At 50.0% G+C, this 19,778-nt stretch overlaps 1 protein-coding gene across 1 annotated transcript; it reads right to left on the bottom strand.

Annotated features, from left to right (window-relative positions):
* Window positions 1-6,145: 6,145 nt before the first annotated feature.
* On the bottom strand, window positions 6,146-9,161 carry SPINK4 (serine peptidase inhibitor Kazal type 4). The gene is made up of 4 exons (XM_009953951.1): window positions 9,107-9,161; window positions 8,127-8,161; window positions 7,686-7,798; window positions 6,146-6,200 (listed from the first exon to the last, which is right to left on the bottom strand). The coding sequence occupies exons 1-4, from the start codon at window positions 9,159-9,161 to the stop codon at window positions 6,146-6,148; spliced, it is 258 nt and encodes an 85-aa protein (XP_009952253.1).
* Between the last annotated feature and the right edge of the window lie 10,617 nt (window positions 9,162-19,778).

Genomic DNA, 19,778 nt, shown 5'->3' on the forward strand with positions numbered 1-19,778 from the left:
CCCAGGTCAGTCTGCCTCAGCCTCCTGCATGTGAGATGACATGGCAATCCTGGCCTCCTCTGCAAACTGCCTTCAGAGTTTCTCATGCTGGGATAGCACAGAAGAGCTTAAGATTATAACTCTGTATAACAATTCTGCTGGACCAGGGTCACGTTACCCCTTTGGCCAGTTTCTAACACATGCAGTGCCAAAATATTTGGAATTCAGCTTTTAGTAGCACTTTTCTCTTTGAGATAATTATCTGGTTACGGCCTGGTGAGGTGCTAGTGCCCCTAACCCTGCCCTCGCAATGAATTCAAAGTGGCTCCAAGGTTGGTAGAAGAACACAAGAGTGTGGCTACCATGGCTATCCCCAGGTCCTCTGGGAATTGCCTGCCTTTGAAGGCAGGGATGATGCCACCTCCTTGTGCAATCCCAAAACTTGCCCTGGAGCAGAGCAGCTCCTCAGGCGTGAACAGATCTGGCCTGCCTCTAGGCTTTTTTTTTTTTTTTTATGTACAGCCTTTGCTTTCTGCAGGTTCTCCCTCTAGGTCCCCAGAAGCTCCAGTTTGAAATTTCATGAATGCAGGTTTCTCAAGACATAACATGGGGGTCTGTGGTCATCTCTTCTGCCTTTCTGCTTATCCCTTGAGTTACCACTTTGCTCCAGAGCTCCTCCCCTGTGTCCACTGCAGATTACATGGTACCCTCAGAGAGATGGGGCAGGTTTAACAGCCCCAAAAGAAGCAACAGGGTGGTGGCAGCAGAGCAGATATGGTAAGGCTCTGATACGGGAGGGTGGGCCAGGAGCTTGGGTGGCATAAAGAGATGTGAGGCTTCCAAGTCATTCATAGGGGAGTTTCTTGTAGCTTAGTTACGAGTGAAGGCAAGGTGTCCCATATTAGTGGGGGTGTCCATGTTCCAATGCTGTGTGGTGCTGCACAGCCCTGGAGTCACCTCGCCTCATGCAGACTTCCTGAAAACTGTATCTTGCAGGATGCTCTACCATGCAAAGACAGTGTTGGGGAGGAGGAAAACATCACACTTCAAATACTGTGTTCAGTTTTGGGCCCCTCACTACATGAAAGACATCGAGGTGCTGGAGTGTGTCCAAAGAAGAGCAGTGAAGCTTGTGAAGGGCCTGGAGACAGGTCTTATGAGGAGCATCTGAGGGAACTGGGGTTGTTTAGCCTGGAGAAAAGGAGGCTGAGGGGAGACCTTATTGCTCTCTGCAACTACCTAAAAGGATGTTGTAGAGAGGTGGATGTTGGTTTCTTCTCCCAAGTAACAAGCGATAGGACAAGAGGAAATGGCCTCAAGTTGCGCCAGGGGAGGTTTAGATTGGACATTAGGAAAAATTTCTTCACTGAAAGGGTTATCAAGCACTGGAGCAGACTGCACAGGGAAGTGGTTGAGTCACCATCCCTGGCGGTATTTAGAAGACATGTAGACATGGTGCTTAGGGACATGGTTTAGTGGTGGACTTGTCAATGTTAGGTTAACGGTTGGACTTGATGATCTTAAGCATCTTTGCCAACCTAAATGATTCTATTTTATGATTCTATATGCCTGGACATAGTGGGACATCACATCTGGAAGCACTTGTACAAAACGCTTGACATATTCTGGCTGCTTGTAGGTGATAAGATACATGGGACTAAGGGTAGAAATCCCTGTGTGTTTCAGTGCTCCATGGGAACTGGGTGCACGCTCAGGCTGTGGCTAACTCAGCTTCTCACACCCCCCATCTACTCAGTCACTCCAAAGCCTGGTAAAGTCTGATAAATGACTCTTGACTCAGCAAAACAATGCCATATGACACCGCAGAGATGGTGCTGTGAATGTTTCATCTTCTAGCTGTGAAGAAACCAATAGCACGTGCTGGGCTGCATCGAAAGCAGCATGGCCAGCAGGTCGAGGGAGGTGATTCTCCCCCTCTACTCCTCTCTGTTGAGACCCCACCTGCAGTGCTGCGTCCACCTCTGGGGCCCACAGCATACGAAAGACATGGACCCACTCAAGCAGGTACAGAGGAAGGCCACAAAGATGATCAGGGGGCTGGAGCACACCCCCTATGAGGACAGGCTGAGAGAGTTGGGGTTCTTCAGCCTGGAGAAGAGAAGGCTCCAGATAGACCCTATAGCAGCCTTCCAGTACTTAAAGGGGGCCTATGGGAAAGGTGGGGAGGGACTCTTTGTCAGGCAGTGCAGTGATAGGGTGAGGGGTAATGGCTGCAAACTGAAAGAGGGTAGATTTAGATTAGATATTAGGAAGAAGTTCTTTACTGTAAGGGTGGTGAGACACTGGAACTTGTTGCCTAGAGAAGCTGTGGCTGTCCCCTGCCTGGCAGTGTTCAAGGCCGGGCTGGATGGGGCTTTGAGCAACGTGGTCTAGCAGAAGGTGTCCCTGCCCATGGCAGTGGGCTGGAACTATATGATCTTTAATGTCCCTTCCAACCCAAACCTTTTTATTGTTATGATTTCTAAAGAATTTTTGTAAATGAAAGACTTGTTGTGCCCTTGTAGTCTTTTGAGGTGCTTAATGGAAGCACCTCTGTAGAAGGGAATCCGTAGAGATTCCCAAGAAATTGATTTTATTATCCCATGGGAAGGCTTTGGTGGTGGATAACAGTGTGGAAATTTCAGACTCCACCACCTAATTTGGAGTTGTGTCTGCCTGAAGTGGAGGGACTGAGAGGCAGAGACTCGCCCACAATGCCAGGGTCACTGGGCTCATTCTAGAGAGCAATGGTGCTTCCCTGTCCCCCACCAGCAACACAGCAGAGACTCTTCTTTTCCAGCAGAGCTCTCTAGCAGATGTGGCAGATCTGCATACCCTTTGCTATGGATGAATTTATGCAAGTAGGTTAAATTTTCTGGCTAGTCTCGATTGCATGAATTGTTGCAGCTGCACACTTTACAATGTGCCAGACCCTGCTTCCCTCCCCTTTCTCTCCACATTTCAGTTCAGCTACCTCTGAGTCACCCTCACTGATGCACCCAGTTTCCTAGGTGAGGACGTGGAGGAGCTCAACCAGGTGTCCAGCAACCTGAGCAGCTCCAGTTGTCACAGACTCCTCAAGTGCTACTGAAGCTGCTCGGTAGGGAACACCCTCAACTTTGGGTACATCTTGCCACACCAATCCCCCACATGGCTTTCACTGCCCAAAAGCCCTGGGAATGCTTTGTCCAAGGGACAGCTGAATCTAGGGCTAGATCCTGCCACCAGGCCTGTCTCCTGGCACTATTGGGATTGCTGTCACTGCAGACGCAACCACAGCAGCCTTTGGATCTATGTATAAGTCAAAGCTCTTTATGAGCCTCAGTGGTATCTCTGTTTATCCCCATCTAGCATTGCTACTTCAAGGCAATATCCAGAGAACTGCCTTTCCCTCTCTGCCATCACGGATGCAGCCCTGAACCCAAGGTTGTCTAGGGGATCAACATGGGCAGCTGGGGAAGCTATGGCAGTATCATTCTAGCAGGGTGTTAGGGCACTTCTTCAGGTTTTGTCTTACATGTTAAGGACAGAGAAGCAATTTTCAGGCTTGCCCTTCACTCCCTGGCTTGAGGCAGGTTTGGGGGCAACTTGCCTGGTTGCAACACGCTTGTCTGGGAGCAGGACTACTAGTAGGTCTGTGTAATGAGCTATGGTGCCTGTGAAAGCAGATAATCCCTTCCTCCCCCTGCCTTGACTGAAGCATGAAAAGATGGGAAACAGATGGATAAAGTCAACAGGCAAATCTGTATGCAAATGTGCAAATCCATGTGCATACCCCCTGCCAGTGCATTGCAGTCATCTTGCTGTTCACCAGCTGCCTCCTGAGTCTCTCCTGAGCTTGCTAGACACAGATCTGCCAGGTTTCAGAGTCAATCTCTCCACACCAGGCTGGATCCAGCCATCCTGCACCAGCCTCTGAGATCCATGGTGGTGTTATATCATTCCCTTCACCTCCCCTTGGTTTGCTACTTGCTCTTGAGCCATGTGAAATAAACAGGCAAATCTACCAGTTCCCTGGGAGGGTGGTTATCTCTGAATTCACTGCGTGTAGAGTCAAGGCTGACCCTGGCCTGAGGCTGCCCACGCTTTGACCTTGCAAGTCTGGCCCACAAGTGTGTGCTCTGCAGTTTCTCAGTAAACACTCAATGTTGTACTTGAGGCGTGTGACTTTCTGCTTCAGAAGAGCTGCCGAATTGTCTGTGTTGGGTTTTCCTCACCTCTGCAAATAAATAGACATGGCTTTCAGGGGATACACAGACACGGGCTGCAGCCACTCTGCCTGCATGGCTCGAGCCACTGTATGGGGCTGAGATGCTGGTGCACCCCTGTGGGGGGTACAGAGGGTCCCAGTTATGCACCGTGTTATGCTGGGCATAACCTTCCCCTCAGCCCTGTCAGAGACCAGAGCTACCCAAATACATCCTGCCTGCAGCTGGGTTGGCAGCAGCAGGAGCAGAAAAACCCACGGAGGAGATGAGCAATGCATTTGTGTGGCTCACCATGGAAGTGTTTTGCGGGTGATAATGCCAACAAACCTTCTCCCTACGGTGCAGGGGGGACACCCTCTGAAGGTCTGCACAGAAGGACTGGCAATGCAGAGAGTGACATGCAGCCAGACCACCTCTCCCTCACTACCTGAGGACTGGAAGGGGGCCAATAGGCTTGCAGAGCACTGGGAAAAATGAACAGATGATGTAAAAGCAGCAGCCATGGACAGGTAGTCAAGCTGTGTCCGCTCCTCTGCAGCAGTGGAAAGGGTCCAGGAAAGAAAAATGGGGGTGATCAAAGCTCTGGACAACTCTGAGCAACTAGCCAGGCTAGGACTTTTCAGCCTGGGATAGAACTTTTAATGAGAGAAAAGCTTTTAATGTCAGCAGCCTCTTCTGGGACAGAAAATGGTGGATCTCCCATCTGACAAAGCATGGCCCAGATGGCCAAGGCCAACAGCATCCTGGCCTGTATCAGAAATAGTGTGGCAAGCAGGAGTAGGCAAGTGATTGTGCCCCTGTACTCAGCACTGTTGAGACCACACCTTGAGTACTGTGTTCAGTTTTGGGCGCCACAGTACAGGAAAGACATTGAGGTGCTGGAGTGTGTCCAGAGAAGGGCAATAAAGCTGGTGAGGGGTCTGGAGAACAAGTGTTATCAGGAGCAGCTGAGGGAACTGGGGTTGTTTAGCCTAGTGAAGAGGAGGCTGAGGGGAGACCTTATTGCTATCTACAACTACCTAAAAGCAAGTTGTAGTGAGGCCGGTGCAGGTCCCTTCTCCCAAGCAACTAATGACAGGACAAGAAATAATGGCCTCAAGCTGCACCAGGGGAGATTTAGATTGGATATTAGGAAAAATTTCCTTACTGAAAGAGTTGTTAGATTTTAGAACGGGCTGCCCAGGGAGGTGATGGAGTCACCATTCCTGGAGGTGTTCAAAAGATGTATAGATGTGGTGCTTAGGGACATGGTTTAGTGGTGGGCTTGGTAGTGCTCGGTTAATGGTTGGAGCTGATGATCTTAAAGGTCTTTTCCAACCAAAATGATTCTATGATTCTATGGCTGGTTTATGCTTCTCAATACTATTTCCAGCTGCAGCATTAAACCTATCAGCAACAGTTTTGTCATGCATTACGGTGCTGCAGTGTCCCACCTGGTGGTTCCAGGAAGGTGCAGGACTGGAAGAGGTGTGTGGGGATGGATTACACAACCAGCTGGCCAAGCACAGTAACCATGACACTGGCACAGCTCCCAGATTCACAGGGTGGTCACTGACTTCAGGGAGCTCGCTTGACCATATGACACACCCCATATCCCCATCCAGATGCCTGCAAATTACTTGTGTGACCATAGTAGCAACTTCTTCACCAGGATCTTTGCATTTCCTGCTACTCCCACATGGCTTTTCTCACAGGAACATGGGTGAAATAATACAGTACAGAGACCTGGTTTGTTATGTGGATTTGAAATTAATGTTTTGTCTGTATGCTTTTAGTAGCCCTTTATGGGAACTGGCTTGAGTTGTTTTCCCTCAGCTTTGCATAAAAAAGTGCTCTAGAAGTAAGATTGTGCATGTCATTTTATTATTCACCATCACTGATCTAAATGTGCAATCAGCACAGAGAACACAGGATCAAATAATCACCTGTTTCTAGGCTCAGGAAAGCTACTGGAAAGCTCAGATATCTTGACACTCCCCATCTGTCAAAATATGGATGTCTTGCCTGGTTTTCCTAGAATAACATAGGAAAAAAGGGTCAAAAAAATACTCTGGAGTCATATTTTGGCTCCTATCCAGCCAGTGGAACGGAGCTGACTATTATAAAATTGGCTTGCTCATTTTCCTATCTAAAAAGCTGAGGTGACTGCAAGCCATCCCGGCCCACAAATAACCCCTCCTCAGGTGTGCAGCACTGGTGGTAGGCCCCCAGCCCAACCTGCTCACAGCAAGAGTGTTCCCAGTGTGAGGTTATGGTAGCCATGGCTCTGTCTGAGCCCTAACCACCACCTCTAAGGATAGAGAACTCCCCTACCTCCATGGTGCACCACCCTCCTCGCGAAGGTGTTTCCCTGGTGTCCAAACTGTACCCTCTGGAGCTGTTGTTTGTGGCTGTTGACCCATGTTGCATCACCTGCTACCACTAGGAAGAGTGTGGCTCTATCCCATTTGCAACCATAGGCTACTGCTAGATCCCCTCAAGCCTCCCCTTCCCCAGGCTAGTGGAACGCAGCTCCTCTGCACTTCCAGCTTCCTTTGACAAGCTGGTCATCCATCTCCCACTGTAACCCACCACACGGTTCATGTTATTTGCCATGCAAGTGCACTGCTGACCTGTGTTCAGCCTGATCTTCACCCTCGGTCCCTTTCCAGCAGGAACACCTGCTCAAATAGTCACTTCCCCACCTGGATAAAATCACTGCCCCAAAGAAACTCACACTTCTCGTGAGGTCCCTGTTGCCCTAGTCCTCAAGTTTATGGTGGTAACTTTGGTTTGAAGTTCTTCCAAAAGAGCCATGAGGCACATAACCGGGCATCTGCATTCACAGAAGTCCTTCTGAAGGACTGTGTGATGCTGTTTGACTGTCCAGACTAGATGGCTAGTCAACCTTTTTGCCCATCTAAGTTCAACTCTTCTTTCTCTAGCTGCAGGCAGCACAGACGGTGGCACCTTCTCCTATCCTCTACTGGTGTAGAGTACTGGAGTGTCTAGTTTGTTGCCAGCTTGCAGGCACTCGTTTTGGAGGGTCTCCTGGTCATGGACTCCTGACCTCACCTTTTGGTTCTGCTGATTATGCAGCCACAGGGTGTTCTCATTTAGCAAGCTGATACAATCAATGAATATTCAGGTTTTCTGTGGGATTAGTCCCCTGCCAACACAATGAGCTAAAATGCTCAGCCTGCTGCTGCACAGTAGTCATTAAAACGCAGTACCAAGGATGGGGCAAGGAACCTGCAGGCAAGGGCTAGAGACACACCTGTCCCTATCTACGGGCACTGCTGGTGCGGGAGGGTAAAACTCAGGCTTCACAGCCCAGCACCTGGCTCAGCTGATATGAAAAAGTCCTCTTCCACTTTGCTAGCAGGAACATGTGTGCTTCCCACCTGCCATGGCTTTCTCTTGGCACAGGGAAGCCTGAGTGACAGTATTTCACAAGTGCCCAGTTTCAGATGGCCAAAATTAGACCCCTGGAGGTCTCTGCCAAGGGCGTGAGCTTACATTTGCTGCACACAGAGCTGGCATTCATTGGCGTAGGTGTTCCCATCGGTCCCACAGACAGGCAAGTACAGGAGGGGGCAGGCCTGCAACTTGACCATGTCTCCACACACCGGCTGGAACAAAGAAACCACAGCACACATTTCAGTGCCAGCAGAACCTATCTCTTTCTCCCACAGCATCTGGGCAGGAGCAAGTGCTGCTGGCAACTTGGTTCTCTCTGCCCCGCACAGGGCAAGGCATGCACACAGAGCAGGAAAGCAGGGAGCAGAGCTCACTGAATCCCTCGATGGGACTCACAACCTGGGCTTTGATGTGGGTTTGATGGTGGAGCACCAGTACCCATAAGGCTGGGGTGATTGCTGGGAGCAGTCTTTTTCCCAGGCATGCCATGCACTAAATCCCATTTCAAGCCGTGAACAAAGAAAACCAAAGACCTCTTACCCTTCTCAGGCCATTCCCTTTGTTCAGCTCTGCCCCTGAAACAGAGCAGAGACCTGTGACAATGGCATCGACAGCGGGTCACATTCAAATCAAAGGGAAGGCAGGGTTGTGCAGGGCCCAGTCAGGACCCGGATAAGCTGTGTGGGTTTCGTGAGGGGATAAGTTTGCTGCATGCCAACGCCCCACCCTCCCAGCAGCACAGTGCACAGCCTCCATCCACAGCTGAACCAGCTGGGAATGCCTGTTCCCACCCCCTAATCCCTCTCCTGACAGCCCTCTCTTCCAGTGTCTCGACCAGGAGCTTCACAGAGCATCCAACACATCCCAGGAAATGTGAACCCATACAGTGCTGCGTGGGACACAGGGTATCTTCAGATGGCTGAGGCTGGGTGATGCTGCACAGCTGGACACAGCCACCCCCAGGGAGAGCTGCACTCGGTGTGTTCCTTTTTTGCAGTCAGGCAGAGAAGTAGCAACAGTTCACAGCCCACCTGCACAGTGCACATATGTCCTGGGAGCATGACAGCTCACACACAGGCTGCTGCAGGACCAGCACTATGTGCACCTAGGCAGCATCAGTTTCCCAGAGCCTACAAACAGCTGCTTCCCACATGAATATGCTGAGCACAAAGAATTGCAGCTCTTCATGGAGGCAGGAACGACAGTAGCTGCCAGCCCAGTGTATGTGCTGTCCTCCCAGATCTTGGTTCCCGTTCGCACTGTGGTCTGTCCCTTAACCCAACCCTCTCCCAAGTGCAGCACAGTTGATGAACCAGCCTGTAACCCTTGCCTCAAACTGCTAACAAGGCACGGTGTGTTTGCCCCAGTCCTTCTTCCCCACCACGCTGCCACTGTGTTTGCTTGCCCTTCTTTCCAAACCAGAGTTTCTGGGTCTTTCTGCCCTCCCACCCATTTTTCGTCCCTCCGAGGTTACCAACCCACCACCAAAGAGCTGGCTGCCAGCAGAAGATCAGGCTTACCACTCGCAGCAACGAGAGTCACCAGTGCCACCACCACCAGCTCCCTCATGGCCATGGTTGGTTCAGATGTATGCGCTTGTGAACCTTGCTCTGCTCATGGCTGCCTTTATAGGGGAGGGCACTGGCTTATCTCAGCAGCACTGGGAAAAGCAGCATTTTGAGGATTGTTTGATGGGCACTGGGAACAGCTGGACTACACACCCAGAGGGATCACTTGGGTGTTCCCATGCAACTGATAAGTCAGCTCAGTGCCGCTTGCCAGCTCCAGGTGCTGGCACAGGAAGCTGCTTAACGATCCCTTTGCACTGTAGTCTGGGTTGTGCCATGCTGCTCTTCTCTGCTCCACACAGCCAGCTTACCTCTGGGTGTATCTCGCTGGAACAAGACTTTGAGCTTTGCAGCTGCCATTCTTCATACCTGGTAGATATCTCCACTTGGGTTGGGAGACTTCACATGGAAAAACCAGCAGCTGATTTCGGTGGCTGTTCTGTGGCCTGAGCATTATCCCATGAGACCCAGCTGGGTGGATACTCAGCTGCCTGATGCACTGGGCAGGACCCCAGAAGGGGGACCTCAAACACACAGGATGCCTGCCGTCATGCTGCAGCAAGCACATCCCATTGCTGGGTAGGATGGGACAGGCTGAGGGTGCAGAGGGGCTGGAGGGAATGAAATTCAGCTGACTGGGACCAGGGAGCCACAGGTGCAGCCACTGCCTATGCTCCTCTACCCATCATCATGGGCAGTTTAATACCTTGCTCCGCTCACTGGCTTGGTCACATGAACAGTTCCAGCTGAGATTGACAAAACGAAATGATCTTTATCATAAGATTCAGTGTGATGGAAGGGGGCTGTGTGCATGGATACACAGTTTAAATACACAGCGGTGGCACACAGAGCAGGGAGGGGACAGAGAGGCTGGAGAGGATCCTCAATGGTAAAAGTTGCCAACTCTTCAGTGAAGGATTTCTCAGCAAGCATCACCACCCCAGAAGATCCCAGATGGTTTGCTTACAAGACTGGGTGCTCAACATGAGTCTTTCCATGTGAGCATCCTTATCACCTATTTCTGAGAAGTTGAATTTTCCACATCCATCCCCACCTTCCTCTGGTGAATCAAAATCAATTGGTGAAGGATGAAGGATGGAAAAGGGGACAACAGGGTGGAAAGTCAGTGTCGTAGCTGAAGACCAGCGTTGACTAAAAAATTCTTTGGGATAGACTTGCCAAGATGAGATCTGGGCCAGAAGTGACAGAGGGTCTCCTTCCCCCTGGGAGCAGGTGGGACATGCTGTGTGCACAAGGGGCAGGTAGGGGTAGGTGTCCTACAGAAACCACCAGCAGGCTGAGAGAGCTCCAGACACCCAGAGCATGCACATTTGCACTTTCTGAGGAGCTGACCATGACTGTGCTTAGGACATTTCTTCCCCACAGTCTTACCTGAGGCTTAGGAAGGTACATGCTGGCCCCAGCCAGCTGAGACAAGAGGGAACGGCTTGGTGAGCAACCCGTGTGGCCAGAGGTGTACGGGCCCTGCACAAGGCTGCTTCCATCCTTGTCCTTGAGAAGTCCTTCCACTCAATGCAGGAGGGCTGTGACCAGGTTTTAGGAAGAGGGAAGGTGACTGATTCAGGGTTCCCCTTGCAGAACCATTCCTCTGCTCTGCCGAGGCAGCTGTGCACATGTTTTATATTCTCTCTCCACAGAGCTTACACAATTCAATAACCTTTGGCTTTTATTATTATTCCGCTTTGGAAATCCCTCAACTAAAGTAAATATTTAACTTCATTAGCCGTTGCTCCTGAGGCACATAGGGGTCTGTGGTCTTGTTTAATCTAGTACAGGGGAGGCCAAGGTGGGGATCTAATAGCAGCCTACAGTTGCTGGAAGGGCACTACCTCTTCTTGGTGGTGCCAGATGACAGAATAAAAAGGAACAGACACAAACTGCAGCCCTGAGATGTTCAGGTCAGGAGTTAGGAAAAGAAACCTTACCCCAGAGGACAAGCAACCCAGGCCAGCAGGGAGGTGGGACATCTCCATCCTTGGTGGGCCATGAACAAATCATGGATGCCATGACCAAGCCCTGCTGTGCACAAGATTTGGTGGGTGAGCCCTAAAGGGCCCTGCCACCAGCACGCTGGGTCCTGGGGACACAGCAGCTCTCACTCTCTGGCACATGTAGATATATTTCCTTAGGCGCCCACCTTGCCAATCTGGTCCAAGTCAACACTCAACTACATGGACAACATGGGGCCACCTCCTGCAAGCTGCTCCCACACCAACACTCAGCACAGCCCTGTATGAGGGTTATCATGGGCCTTTATGGTCTTCGACGTTTTTACTATCAAAACACACCCAAATGCTGATTGTAATGTCTCTGGCGACACCACTGCAGAGAACCATGCTGTGCCACTGGTCCTGAGCATGGCCTGGCTCTTTGGGTCATGCCAGTGGCAGTGCAGGAGCAATGAGCTGGGGCTGAGCAGCTGGGACATGTGTGCTCCAGATTGCTCTCATTGGATGGAGGGCTGCAGGAAGCGTCTGCCTACCCCCTGTGCCAGAGGCAGTAGGTTATGCAGTGCTGTGGAACAGCTGTTGGCTGATACAACACTTGATCTTCCTCAACCTGGTTCCTCGGTGGTACTTAAATGCCGCTGCCTTCACAGAGCAAATTAAAATCACACGCTAAGAGAAGACAAAGGGGAAATCACTTCTTGCAAACTGGTTTTATCTTTTTCTGCTTTTCTCTCAAGCACAGGCTTGCAGCCCCTGACAAAAGTCCCACCTACTGTCCCCCTCAAAGAAGAGGTGGGGAAATTCTTCCTTGAGTGGGACAGGACATTTTCTAGTGGCTGCTTGCCCTCACATTGGCCACGCAACTCCAGCTACATCTGAGACAGTCACACATTTGAGTCTGGGCTTTCCTCCTCTGTTGCAGGTATCATGAAGAGGGGCATCCTTCTGCTGTCCCCAGTGAGTCCTGGGCTCCCAGCAGTACAGAAGCACATGGGGGAGTTGCTCCCTGTCCTCTGCATCTGGGGATGCTCTTGAACTCCCCTCTGGCTTCTCCTGGGACAGGGTCAAGTGTTCTGGCTCTGACACCTCCTCCCCACACTCTCACCATCCACAGTCCCACAAGACACACAGTCCCAGGCTCACCTGCGGAGCTGGAGACTTATCTTGCCACCAGCAAGGCAGAGAAACTCTGCTGGAGTTGGCGGGAATGGGGAAGGACACTTCTACGTCCAGACCCCATCTCATGCTTGTTCCCTCGTGGTGTTGCCCCTGCCTTTGCACTTGTTCCCACACACTCACTGGCACCCACCCACCCGTGTCCACACCACCAGCCCTGGATCGCTCATTGCATCGTGAGCCCTTATCAGGCCTTTTCCTCCTGGGTCACCACAGCTCTATTTGCAGGCTTTCCATCTGGCTGGGCACAGAAGGCAGAAGGCCGAGCCGGATTGCATCACATCGCTCTTGCTCCACTCTACCTGGTGGCCTTATCTGCAGTGTGGCCTTGGTGTCGTCACCACTCCACCCAGCACCTGCCAGTTCCCTGCTGTTATCTGTTGCCTTTCCTGGATTTCACGGCTATTCACGGCCTCCCGGCTTGCTGCACTCACACGGACATTTTAACTCCTGTTCTGCTGCTCCTTCCAGGGCTTTTGCTTCCCAGCAAATGCTGAGAACCCACAAACACCACAGTACCCCAAGCACAGAATGCTGCCTTGCTTATTTGGCTCAAGCCCAGAGCCCACAGTCTATCCTGCCATTGCACAAGGAGGCAAGTCAAAAAGAAGAGGACAAGTGTCACACTCGTTTTCAACCTTAGCTCCCTCCTTGCCTCCAGATGGTTCTTACAGAGATGAAGATAGTCTCTCTTCTGCCTCCCTGTTCACACTGAGGTCTCCCCATGAGGAAGAGGTGGAAGGACCAATTTGTTCTTCTGCTTTGCACGCAATAAAAAAATCAGAGATGCAGGTGACCAGAGGTTTTGCTTTAGTTATACAGGGGAGCCAAAACTGCTCATCTGAGGAGGTTTCCCTGCGTAATAAGGGCAGGGACCAGCCATCACCACTTCCTGGCAGTTTTGCCAGACTTTCTGGATCCAGACCACACCTTCGGCTGCCTCCCTCGTCTCTTTATTACTGCGGGTAAATACTCCCACGTGGCAGGCAGTGAGTAATGCTCATTATTTCTTTGATGACTCAAAAATTTTCCAGTGACACCATCGGCTGCAAGAGCCCTGTGAGTACAGGGATGAGTCCTTCTGCCTGCTGACACCCATAGCAGCAGAGGGGACAGGGCCAAGGTAGCATTGATTTGGACATGATCAGAACTTCCCACCAAATCAGGCTGTGCACTGGACGTCAGCAGGCTAGAGGGAGCATCCATTGCACTACCTTTTCCCCTGCTTCAGCTGCCAGATGGAGTCACTGTAGCTGGGCAGGAGTTGCTGTGGCTCACCCCAATCTAAGGACACGTTCCTCTCCTCTCCCTTGGGTTTGCCACTGCTGGTTCGGACCTCTGGACTGCAAGACACACTCTGAATGCATCTGCGGTCTGCAAATGCCCTGCAGCTCCCTGGTGGCTTAAGGATTGTGTTGACCTTTTTCCACATGCTCCCACACGAGGAATGGGTGTCCAAATCCTCAGTGCAGCAGATAAATCAGCAGAAAACCATGGATTTACTTTTTCCCTGGTAAATACATGGGGTAAACCATGCCACTGTGCTGGTGTAAGGGAGGGGATGAGGTTGAGTGCCTGGCCTGGATGGGCAGAGCTCTGAGCTAGCTGGGACTGCTGCAGGACTGCACCCTCCTACTCTCAGCTGACACAGTTAAGCTGGATGCTGGCAGCAGGGTTAGGTATATCAGCTGTCCCAAGCATACCAATGTTCACTGTAGTTTTTCTGGGAACTTGTACCCACTATAATTTACAAAAAAACCCAGATTGCAGATCCTCTTTCTCCCTGGAGTTGGTTTCTGGATGAACAAACCTGTACTGGGCCTCAGTCTTTTATACCTTATGAGAACAGTATTGCTAATTCTATCTTGCGTAGGATGGAATGCTGTCATCACCCTGCATTTAACACCATGCTGGAGGAAAATGGGCAGCACGTATGTCAGCTCTCCCCTTCCTTCAGAGTGATGGCTGCTCTTGGCAAGTATTTATGGAGGAGGTCCCTTGGCTTCTGCGGGAAAGGCCTGGTCTTCCCACTCTTCCAGTTGCTAAAGCCCTTGAAGCTATCCCAGGATGAATTAATGTAAAGAGGGATGCAATGTAAGAGAATCAGGAAAGTCTTTTTGTTTCTCTGTGCATTGAGGAGATGTCAATGATGCTGCATTTGCATGGATCTTTGGCAGCAGGGTTACCCAGTCATGCCTGGCCAACCTTCCACGTTGCCACTGGTAGCATTCACACTTGCCTCCACTTTCTTCTATACATCCAGAGGTGCAGCATCTATCTGAAGAAAATTCCAGGAATGAAACACTCTCCAGCGCACTGTTTATACAGTGAACATGCAGTCACACACGCTGCTCAGCACTTTCCCTTTAGCTAAATTGCCAGAGAAGGAAGAAGCAGGTCTTACACTTAGTACTAAAAGCAAAACTGAGTGTCCTTGAGGTTGCCTGCTACTTGTGACTTCAGAGCCCACCTGCTGTGCAGGTATCATTTTATCCAAACGACCTGTTAACTACTTGGGCATGTACAAATTAACACCAGGAGGCAGCCACAACAAATATCATTGAACAGAAGGGCACCGTCACCCCCAGTGAAACCCATCCTGTTTCTTCCAGCACATTCCTTCAGATTTTGGTTTGTATTCCTCTTGAAAGTTGCAGAGTGAACTTTGTGATTTGCAGACCGAAGTTCTCTCTGAGACATGTCATTTATGTTGAGATAGCAATATCCTCAGGTAACTCAAATCTTTGCTTTAATTTTTACTCTCATGCTATGGCCATCTAGATCTGTACTGGCAGATCAGAGCAGAATTAGAAGCATTGCAAGCAGCTTACTTTTGGGTAGCCAGGTACTAATGCAAAGTTTCTCCTTCGTGAACTTGTCAGGCAAAATGAGCTCAACGGTGGCACCAAACCGCACCTTTGTGCTTAACCTTCATCCCAGATTCTGCTCTGGAAAATACACTGTTCAAGGGCCCAGCCAGGTCCTGGCATCTCTGGACAGATGCGATTCTTGCTGCTGTCTGTCCCAGGAGGCAATGCATTGCATAAATGTAATGGGTTTGCATTGCACGGTTTTGGTAGCAGGGGGGCTACAGGGGTGGTTTCTGTGAGAAGCTGCCAGAGGCTTCCCCTGTGTCTGACAGAGCCAATGCCAGCCGGCTCCAAGACAGACTGGCCACTGGCCAAGACCGAGCCCATGGGCGACCCATGAGAGGTGGTGGCGCCTCTGTGATAACATGCCTAAAGAGAGAGAAAAAAGTTACTGCAGAGGAGCAATTGCAGACAGAGAGAGAAACAACTTTGCAGATACCAAGGTCAGTGAAGAAGGAGCAGGAGGAGGTGCTCCAGGTGCCAGAGCAACCCCTATTCCCAATCCCCCTGCCTTGCTTGCAGGAGAGGAGGTAGAGAAATCGGGAATAAAGTTAAGTGTGGGACAAAGGGGGGGGTGGGGGGGGTGGTTTTGAAGATTTGGTTTTGTTTCTCATTAGTCTTCTCTGATTTGATTGGTAATAAATTATGGTTTTCTCCAAGCTGAGTCTGTTTCGTCCATGACGGTAACTGGTGAGTGATCTCTCTCCCTGTCCTTATTTCATCCCACAAGCTTGTTGTATTTTCTCTCCCTTGTGCAGCTGAGGAGGGGAGTGACAGAGCAACTTTGGTGGACACCTGGTGTTCAGTCAAGGCCAACCCACCACACCAGACAACAAGTTTTGTCTACAATTTTCCATGCTTATTAATTGAAATAAAGGCTTGAAATTGGTCCAGCTTGGCAGAGTGTGAGACTCAGATTTGACATCAACTTACAAACCTGGAAGTATTTTTTGCACAGTTCCTTTTTAATTTCTGCTGCCAATGGTGAATCAATTTTGTGGAGTGTTTTGCACAGTGCAGAATTTTGTGAAAGGTGCCAAGCAGCCCTGAAATAGCGGGTGTTGACACAGACTAGCTCCTGCTAACTTCTTTGCCTCCTGAACAGTGCGGTAGGTCCTGCTGCAAGCTGAGGGTGTCCCATACTTGTGAAAGGAAAGGTGCATGAGTCTGTATCTCATGGCTGATTCCCCCTTTCTTTTCAGTTGTAGCTAATCCTGTGACAAATGCATGTGTGCATCTTTTTAACTGGATGGTGCTAAGCTGTGTCTCATGTCTCAGGTCCCATTTTGTGTGCTCACCTTGGCAGAGAAGTGAGGATAATCCTCTGTAAGAGGCATAGAGTCAGGCCTGTGCAAAGCTTCAGTTGTGTTGTTGGGTTGTGGAGCACAAGAGAAAAAAATAACTTCATCTGCAGAGAAACTCAGCACCAGGCAAGAAGCCATATTCTACCTGCAGTTACATTCACCTAAGAGAAGAGGGGAGAGAGAGGAAGGGAGAGAGAGAGACAGACACTGGGGATATCCCTGGGCTTCTGCATGCCTTGAAGGGAACATTGACCTCAAAGAGGGTCCGCCCCAATCCCACGCCACTGGAGAGGGAGTATATGTCTGTCCTTCTGGTGCTCCTGGAAGCAGTGTCTCTATTAAGGCAGCTGCACTAAATTTACCCGAGAGCATAGCTGCACAGTGCACAGGCTGGAGTCCAGAGCATGCATGCACACGCAGGGTCCATCACCAGCACTTCAGGGTGCATGGTGCCAGCAGTGGGCACTTGTGACCTGGGGCACCCCATGCATTGGGCCCCCTGCACAGTGCAGGGTGCAAGGCCCCACTGCCACCCCTGCTATCCGCTAGCACTCTTCATCCAGCCCTTCCCCAAATCTCAATCTTACTTTCCTACCTCTCATTTTGCCTGCTTCTTGCCTGAGCTGTGCTCATCCCAGGCACCACTTTCACGCCCTGGGGAGGTGTGCTGCACGTTTTTTGCTCTTCTGAGCAACCTGGGGCTATGGGCTTCACCCCAATGCAATCTGAGGCTGAACAGAAGTGCAGGGCCTTCTGCTGTCCCCAGGGATGCTCAGGGCTGCTGAGACCACTCCAAAGAGCAGTGTCACAAGCCCAAGCTCCCACTCTCCCTGGAGAAGCCAACATGATGCGTGCCAAGCTTGGGGTAAGCTGGTATGCAAGCTGACACGGGGGCTGTGCTTCCCTGTGCCCTCCCTGGCCAGAATAGGGCTTGTGAGATTTGACAGAGATACTCAGAAGGGCTAGACCAGCTCCTGCACTTCTATTTGTCCCAGCCACACACATTTGTCTTCAGCTCCACAAGGTCACACACTCACAGGGGTCATGTTTTGCTGTGGGCCACACACTGCTTTTCAGGAGAGGTGTGATTGCCTTGTGGCAGCAGTTGGTGCTACAAACTCTCTATGTGGGCTAAAACACTGACCTCAGCATGGACCTGGAAAGCTAGAGCACACTGAAACAATCCTTTCATGAGCTACAAGATTACAAACTCTTCATTCAGCCCATTCAGCCATCCTTTCCTGGATTCTGCCATGCTCCTTTAAAACTTTGCTTTTCTTCCAAGAGTATGGGTCTTATAATCTCCCTCTTCCCCCTCATACTTCAATTCCTAGCTACAAACGTCTCACCACATTACCAATGAACTTTCGCTCTGCTGCACCCTGATGGCTTGTTTCAGCAAGTATTTTGGATGTTTATGATCTCTTCAAACTGCCAAGTTTGATTAAAATCAGACTAACAAGTCATTAGGCATGGTGGATGGACAGATGTATTGATGTGCAGCAAACCAGTATAGTCACACAGCAGGTTTTTTAGGGAGAAAAAGGCTAAAAATTAGCTTCACCAAAAAAGAACATCACCACCACAATGAAGCCAGGGAGCTAGAAGCTGATTCAGATATGACCAGTAAAGTGAGCTCTCCAAGGACACTTCATGGGCTGGGCTGGAAATTGCAGTGGTGAAAAGCTGGAGAGGGCTGACACGCAACCTGCGTAGCCAGACCTTGCCTAAAGACAGGCATGTGTCCATTTCCTTTACAGGCTGTATTTCTATTTCCTCATTCACAGGTTCAGTAGGACATCTCACCTGTGTGCCAAAATAGGCATGCCATTACATGCTTAGATTTATGTACCGATATTTACCCACACACATGATTGCACTCTTGCATGTGCGCAGAGTGTAAATGATCCCTGGATGCAACAGAGGCTTCTTTCACCACAAAGCACCGCTCCACTTCCAGACACCTGTTGAGTGAGCAAGCCAGTGGTCCCATGGAAAAAATGTCAAATTACCACTCACACAAAACATAGCAGGCATTCATGGTAGGGTGCTACAAAGGACTTGTGGAAAAATGTGTGAGACCCTTCCTAACCCTCTGATGTTTGTACTGAACACTGTGCTTCTTTTGCTATTACTAGCTGAATTTAAGATGTGACATACATAATAGTGTCACAGGAAATCAAATTGAGACACAATCAAGTCTACCTCTCAATGTACCACAGGGAACTTTCCCTACAAGTGCCTAGTTCGAAGCTGAAAGAAAGGAAAGACAAATTTTACTAGCACAAGTCCAGGTCTTTGCTGACAGCAGTGAAACATGGAAACTCTGGACTGACCTGCAAATTCTGAAGAATGGATTGTCTGCTGAGACTCACATTGCTGGGTTGCCTTTTGCTAACTGATCCATAACAGATGTCTGCACAGCCCGGAGGCTTTGAAAGCTGGGTTTGCTCATGGAAGAAGGCAATTTACAAGTTGGTCCTTAGTTGAATGTTAACTGATATCAGCAGTGATGGCATTAGTGTCATGGACACCAGCATTGTCATCGTGATGCTCACCACATCAGGTTTAACCAAAGCGCAAGGTGATTATTGGACTGACTTGCAGAAAGTGTCAGAAAGAACTAAGAAATGTATAAGTGAACAGAAAAGAGGAAGCAGATGTCTCTAATCATGCACATTGACTGCAGGATAACTCCTTCTCCTTGAGCTTCTGCATGGCAAAAGCAATGCACATCTTCCAAAGGAGCTTTCAGGTGGTTAGTGGAAGCCACTTGGGAAGGGCAAAGAAACACAGATCTGAAGTCAGCTCCATGTCCTGCCAGAAAAAGGAAACTCCTTTGTCCCAGACCAAGGTAGATTTGTCCAGATTCAGGATTGGTCCTGGAGATTGATGACCATTTCAGTTTTTCAAGATGAGTGCAGACTCTCCCACTGATGGCAACAGCTGTACTTCCTGGGCATTCTCTTCCTGTTTCTGCTCGGTCAGCACAGCACCACAAACCGAGACCATGCCCTGCTGGTTTTTGTCATGGTCAGCAATAAAAAAGCATGTGCGCTTGCTTGTGTGTAGCATCGAACAGCTACAGTCCGTGGGATCAGATGACAAAACATTGGTCTGGTGAGGTCCAGCTGGTTCAAACCTCAACACAAACCAAGAGAAACAGCCACATACAGCATCTGATCTCACAGAAGAGTGACAGTCTTGATACTAAGAAACTGCAGTGTGGTCGGAGGTCAAAGGATGGGACACGGTACACTTCTTCAAAAACCACAGACAGCATTAATCTGTAAGAGTATCTGTG

Source organism: Leptosomus discolor, chromosome Z (genome assembly GCF_034619465.1).
Source record: "Leptosomus discolor isolate bLepDis1 chromosome Z, bLepDis1.hap2, whole genome shotgun sequence".
NCBI lineage: Eukaryota > Metazoa > Chordata > Aves > Leptosomiformes > Leptosomidae > Leptosomus > Leptosomus discolor.